The 7,130-nt window shown below is 38.9% G+C and overlaps 1 protein-coding gene across 2 annotated transcripts; it reads left to right on the top strand.

Moving 5' to 3' along the window:
- Positions 1 to 663: 663 nt before the first annotated feature.
- LOC122052664 (heterogeneous nuclear ribonucleoprotein 1-like) lies at positions 664 to 6,056 on the top strand. 2 transcript variants are annotated; one of them, XR_006132072.1, is made up of 3 exons: positions 664 to 1,090; positions 3,758 to 5,005; positions 5,616 to 6,056. XR_006132072.1 is itself a non-coding variant. In XM_042614319.1 (2 exons), exons 1-2 carry the CDS (start codon positions 869 to 871, stop codon positions 4,916 to 4,918), a joined length of 1,383 nt encoding a protein of 460 aa, XP_042470253.1. In that variant the 5' UTR covers positions 664 to 868; the 3' UTR covers positions 4,919 to 5,336. The 2 variants fall into 2 exon arrangements, 1 of the variants encoding a protein (XP_042470253.1); XM_042614319.1 differs by lacking the exon at positions 5,616 to 6,056 and having other exon boundaries at positions 3,758 to 5,336.
- The last annotated feature ends 1,074 nt before the right edge of the window (positions 6,057 to 7,130 follow it).

The following is a 7,130-nucleotide window of genomic DNA, read 5'->3' as shown; positions in this document are numbered from 1 at the left end:
GATGTCTACTTTTGCCCTGTAGCAATTTTGACGAAGCCCTGTTGTTTCTGTAGCTTGTCAATTTAAATCTCCTAGATATGAATCGATGGCCTAGAAATAGATCTTGATCAACGATTGGATCAATTTAGATGAGGTTCAATAGCTTTAGATTTGGATCAATAGTCCTGATCTATTCTATCTTTGACTTGGATAGACCAGAATAACGATGGATGACTTAGATCTTCTGAAATTTCGAATGGATGATTTAGATTACTTCAGAGTTTGATCTTCCTAATTAATCTCAAAATTTAGCCTAATTTAAATCGATCTGACTTGAGTCTATGTTCCCTTCATTGCTTAAAAAAAATATTTAAATAATTAATCATAATTTTATAAATAAATAATATATTATATTAAAGTCTAAAATAACTTATAAAATATGGTATAAATCCGGAGTTAATACTCAATCAATATAAAAACTTGGATTCCTATTTTATATATATATATATATATATATATATATATATATATATAATAATAAATAATATATTATATTAAAGTCTAAAAATAACTTATGAAATATTATAATCAATAAATCCGGAGTTAATACTCAATCAATATAAAAACTTGGATTCCTATATATATATATATATCAAAGATAAAGGCTGAGAGGTCCATGGGAATTGGGAAGTATAACCCTAGCCCACATCTGATCGATCCAACGTCAACCCTTGATTGCGTTCGCGACTTTGCGATTTATTCTTGCCAGCGCCGCTCCCCTTCCCTTCCTCTCTCTTCCCACAGCCGGAGGTGCTGCGCCTCTGCTCCCCCCATCTTCTGCACCGCCGGCCTTTGAAGTTTATCATCCTTTTTCACGGGTGAGAAGGCGATGGATTCGGACGAGGGGAAGGTCTTTATCGGAGGCATCTCGTGGGATACCTCGGAGGAAAAACTCAAGGAGCACTTCGGAGACTACGGGGAGGTCCTTGACGCCGTCATCATGAGGGACAAGATCACTGGCCGGCCCAGGGGTTTTGGGTTCGTCGTATTTGCAGATCCCTCTATCCTCGATCGCGTACTTCAGGACAAGCACACCATTGATGGTCGCACCGTGAGCCTCTTTCTCCCTCTGTGTCCTTTAAACTCGTTTCGCTTTCTACCTGCTGTTTTCTTCGGGTTCTGCATCTAGGGATTTCTGTTTCTGTACCATTTGTTCGGATGCAATGTAAAAACTGTTCCTTGATGAGTGGGTTTCTAGTAGAATTTGAGATTTACCTTTCTCCATTGTCTCCACTGACAAGGATGTTCCGAGTTTTATTTGTTTTGCTGTTGAATTTATCTTATATTCCACATTTTTTCATGTATTTATATTGATGAATTATCATCTTTGTGTTTGTTTATCTTTTTCATTTACACTGGTATTTGTGTAAATGTTGTAGATCGAAGTGTGCATTAGGGTATTTCTTCACCTTCATGATAGCCTCATGCCTGTTTCTATAGAGATTATTTTTTTGTCCACAATGGGCATTTTATTTTATTTCATTCTTTGTAAGATTCATGGCCCAGTTCGTGAACTTTATGAGTTCACTAGTCTCTTCAAATTTTCTTCTTCTTTTTTAGTATATTTCCAAGATCTGTAGTAGCAAAAATGCCTGAGCAGCTGAGCCTTTATAAGAGTTCAATTTTTAGCTTTTTGGTTTGACCTTTGGATAATGATAGAGTAGACTTGAATGTAGAACAATGTTAGTGGAAGCTGAAAGAACTTTTATGCTAGGTTCATGATGAATAGTTGAATAAGGTCATAATATAAATGAATCATGAACTGATGATCTTATCTGTAACATCAAATTTGAATTCATCAAACTACTGCTGTTCCTTAAACTACTCTAACAGGAAAAATTAATTAGCTGATTGATGGAATGACAGCAAAAATAAGCCATGATGAGGGGTCACCATTTGTGAAAAGAGAATGTACATGCTTGGATTTCTAATAGATGCTGTGGATAGTCAACCAAAAATCCATCCTATCTTGTTTGTCATACATGAATAATGAATGTCTTTTATTTGGGAGTTCACAGGGTCTAACTTTATTAAACTCATTTGATTTTGCTTGGGAACTAAATTTTAGTATAATGGAGTTTGTTAGCATATTGGAAGTTTAATATATGTAGGAGAGTTTGTACCCAGCTTGTAACATTGTCGGGTATGTCCATGTGTCCCTAGGAGTGACAAACATTCCTTGCTCCAGAAAAACTACTCAATCTAGCTGAAGAAGAATCATCAAAGTTGGTAGCTTATTTTCTTCAGTCTTAGTCACATGAGTCATGTCAAGGTAGTCAAAATCACCTTTCATATTGTAGGACTTCATGATTCTACTGACCAAATAATGTACTATGATTAGAGCATCTTAAGTTGGCTGTAAATATGGTGGAATTGGGCTGGAATGTGATCAAGCCCCACATCATCAGTTGGATTATTGATCTAATCCTAATCTTGTGGCAAAAGGCGATTCGCTCGCCCCCAGCGCCTCTGCCAATCCGTCCCTAGGCTAACACGGAGGAGGTAAATCACGGGTGGCTACTAGCCATTAGTGCAAATGGCCAAGACACGGGGGAGGTTATGCTCGGTCACGCCGAGTTTCGACCCCAAGACCTCATGTGGCAATACCCCATGCCTTAACCATCGCACCGCCCCGAGGGGACGATCTAATCCTAATCTTGCACAATGTGGTGGTGAAGGGGAGAAAGAGGGACGTTAATAAGAAGTTTAATCAAACATCTGAAACCCTACTTAAGTTGTACACGAGCAAGGAATTTGCTGCATCACTCTCTTATCTTTGCACCATCTACCAATTACATTTACTTTAGCCATTGAAGGGTTTGAGTTCACGTAACATCTGCTTACCCCTTCGTGTCTTTGCAACAGTCAAAACATGATCTTTCATTTGTTCCTCTTTAATGGAGCAACACACCTGAAGTCATCTTGTATTTCTGGAATATCTCCATGTACAATACCACCAACCATATCCTCCATCTTGGGCAACAACTGAAGTTATCAAAGAGGATTGATGTGCCATTATTATATTACTGTCAGAGAAGAGCTAGCCAATGTTTTTGCATTTAATTTTGATTTTTAGTTGATATTCCACTCTGAGATACTGGTGTCAAATTTTCCTTTTGCTTGTAAGGAATCTATTTGATTTTATTGAATTTTGGACCTGCAACCTATGATCCTAACTCTCAAACTCTTATTTGAACCTATGTATGAAAGTGAGTTTGTTTGCTTTGCTTATGGCTCTCGTCTCTTCATGAATCCTTTAGCTTGTTTCATAGACAATTCTCTCCTTTCTCTCTTCTATTTTGCTATTCATGATTACCTCCTGTCTCTCTCTTTACTCTGATCTCTATTGGAGGATGCTTGTTAACCTCGATAAAGGAGTACTTGATTTCAATCAAATATTCTATCAATTCCGATAATGTTTAGATTCTAGTTTTTTTGGCTGTATGGATGTGCAATGTTTATCGTGATTAATAACTCTACTTTCTCTAGCGAGTAATAGTATTTTTTGTTTTCATTTAATAACTTTTATTTTTAAAAAACTTTTATTTTACGAAATTCCATTTCTACTGCGACTACATGCTTCTAGTTTACTAACTGCCATATGTGAATCATATTTACTACATTTTTTTATTGTCGTGAGTGATGCAGAAATCTTGATTCTTTCATTTTCTGTTGATGTAAGTTATATGTCTGCTGGATTTTCTGATCTAAACACCAGGTGGAAGCCAAAAGAGCTCTTTCAAGGGAAGAACAGCAAATATCTGGAAGATCTGGAAATCAAACTTCTGGAAGTGCCTTTGCTGGTAGGTCAACTGGAGCAAGTTCTGGTGCAAACATAAGGACCAAGAAGATATTTGTTGGAGGTTTGCCTCCCAATTTAACAGAGGATGGGTTTCGTCAATACTTTGAATCATATGGTGCTGTGACTGATGCAGTTGTGATGTACGACCAAAACACTCATCGCCCTCGAGGATTTGGCTTCATCTCTTTCGAATCAGAGGATACTGTTGATATAATTCTTCAGAAAACTTTTCATGATCTGAATGGAAAGGCTGTGGAAGTCAAGCGTGCCCTTCCAAAAGATGCAAATACGAATATTGGCAGTGGCCGATCATTGGGAAGTGGATCTCATCAATCTTATGGTGGTTCAACTGGTAATGGTAGCTCTTATGACAGTGGGGCAGAGGCTAATAGATACATGCAACCTCAAGGAGCAGGCAACAGCCTTTCAGCATATGGTTCTACTGGATATGGCACACCTGGTTATGGGTATGGAGCTGCAAACAGTGGCATTAGTTATGCAGGGTATGCAGTTGGCGGTTATGGTGGTGGCGGTGCTGGGTACAGTGGACCTTCTGGTCCTTATGGAAATCCAACTGCTCCTATGTCTGGTTATATAGGTGGTCCTCCAGGTACTCAAAGGAACCTATGGAATAATCAGGCTTCTGCAGGTTATGGTGGAGCTGCAACTTATGGATCCTCATGGAATGCCTCAGCATCTAGCGGAGGATCTAGTGCACCACCATCAGGTCAAAGTGGAACTTCTGGATATATGGGGCAGGGTTATGGATATGGGGGCTATGGAGGGTCAGAAGTCCCTTATGGTAATCAAGGTGGTGGTTATGGGTCCTTTGGTGGCCGTGGTAGTGGTGGTCCTGTTAATACTTCTGCAGGCAATTCAGGGGAACAAGGAGCAGGTTCTGCTTACACAGGTGGAGGTTATTCTAGTGCAAGCTCTGATTATACCAATTCTTGGAGGCCAGACCCTGCACAAGCAGGGTTGTACGGATCTTCTCAGGTGAATGGACCTTCTGGTGGTCCAGCCAATTATGGAGCTAATTATGGCGGTGGTCAGGGTAGGCAAGCCCAGCAGCAGTAAATGCAGGAGTTATATTTGGAAGGTCATTTTTGGGCGCTTCTTGAGCTGTTGTGTTTGGCGTTTGGCGAAGATATAAATTTATCTTGGGTTGGATTGCTTGATCTCAGTTGTTTTATTGCTATTATCACTTGATCTTATCTCGGTAGTTTGACTATTATTCCCTTGTTCCCATAGACTCAGTAGTATAAATTAGTGGTTATGAGTAGTAGATACCTCCTATTAGTGTTTCTAAAGCTTCTTGTCAAGTTCCGTGTGGATACCTGGGTTTTCTGCAGCTATACTTCAAGAAACTTATTTTGCTGTCTCTAGTTACAAGCTAGAGTTGTTTATCATCTATTTGTGTTTAATGTAGACAACTGCAGTATGTGTTGTATGACTAAGTTTTCTGTTAAGCAAATTAGTATTATTGCGAGATTAATATTTTGGTTGTTGCCGTCTATTTCGTGCAAGTTTGCTTGTGTGTATTAGGTGTAAATATTGGATATCTATCTTGCTTACAGTAACAGATCTGAAAATATACCAATATTAATTTATTGAAGTAGCATCAGTAGTAATGCTGTAAGATTAAGGGACTACGGAGTACTGGAGGCCACTTAGGATCAAGTAAAGTATTGTTAAGGAGTAAGGCAATGTAGCAGTAGGGTAGATATTTGTCAAAAATGACATAATTGTTCTCCCTTTTATGCCCTTTGTACAGGCATCGCAGCTCATTCGCTTGTGAGCAACTGCACAGAAGCCTTTTACAGGGTGCAGGAGATTTTACAGGATGCAGGAGAAAAGCTTTGTTGTTTGAAGCCAGAACATTTGTCGCTGATGCGTTGGGCTTTCACCTTCTCAAAGACCTTGTGTGTGTTTGCATTACTTGGTTATATCGACGCCATTGTGCTTGCTGTGATTGCTGAGAATTAATAGTGGTGGTAAGGTCCTGGACGATAGAGGTCAAACTACCACTTGTGCATTTTTCTGCAATCTGCACACGGTGAAATACTGCTTTAGATGCTCACCAGGTTTAACATAATTGTTTTTTTTCGAAGCAAATAAATACAGAAAATACTGATTGCTGTACTCTTCTGAGTGTATTAAGAAGACATGGCTTCGTTCATTTTTTCTGCAAATAAACAAATATTTGTTTCTATAATTTTTCTGGCATGCTTTGCCTCCCTAGTAAAAGGGCGTGAGTGTAGTATACCTAGAGGTAATGTTTCTAGCAGCATATGTGGTAGTGCTTTAAATTTTAAGGATTACTTTTAAATTCTGTGATGGTGTCTTTTTTCCCCATTTCGGGCTCTTCTCCTGCTTTCGCCTTCGGGGTGGAAACTTTCGGCATGCTCCTGGTGAACTGAGAGTCAAAATGTGTTAGCGGGGGATTGATGTTGTAGGCGTGGCCCTTCTGACGGCCAAGTTAGAGCTGACTGAAAGATGAAGCTTGCAGAAACATGAGAAAGAAAGAATGACTGAAAGATGAAGCTTGCAGAAACATGAGAAAGAAAGAAATGTTTAAGAGAGAGGAGAGGTTGTTGGTGGAGAAGAGTTAACTCTGTGTATGATAAAAAAATCATCATACCTTTACTTATCTTCGTTGATCTTTATATAGTCAATGGAAAGAATCTCCATATAGGCGACCATACAAGTGAGATTATCAGCAAAGGTGAGAACTGTTGGATCTTAGCTCTAACATTTTCATGTTGTTAGCCAGGTGTCATCTTCTATACGAGTTGTTAGAGGTTGTTGAACCGCTGGCCAAATGCATGACTTGTTGAAGGTTAAAGTCGAGTGTCAGGTTGGCCAAGTACTTGGGTACATGTCTCCCGAATCCAAATGGGATGTTGATAGTCGAAAGTCGAGTGTTGGGAGTGTAAGCCTCGAGGCATCTTTTCAGATATTGTGGCATCTTGAGTACTGTAGCTTTCTCAGAACTGTAGACTAGGTTGAGAGTTTATCAACTCATTTTAAGATGAGTCTACTGGGTTGCTTGCCCGCTCTGCAATCTGGATGGATTGGCTAAAAAGACCCGACATGAATTGGCTCATGGTGGGTTTGGATTAGTTGGCAAGTTGAATTTTTTTTTTTCTAAAATTTATAACTAGAGTGAAAAACTTAATGAGCTCTTGGACTTGACTCACTTAATTCACGATTTAAATTTAAAATTTTCAACTTTTTTTTTTATATATATTTTCTTATTTTTTGGTCGGCTCGTTGATTGATCCGCATA

Source organism: Zingiber officinale, chromosome 1B, assembly GCF_018446385.1.
Source record: "Zingiber officinale cultivar Zhangliang chromosome 1B, Zo_v1.1, whole genome shotgun sequence".
NCBI classification, from domain to species: Eukaryota; Viridiplantae; Streptophyta; class Magnoliopsida; order Zingiberales; family Zingiberaceae; genus Zingiber; species Zingiber officinale.
This window is presented reverse-complemented; position numbering and strand designations above follow the sequence as displayed.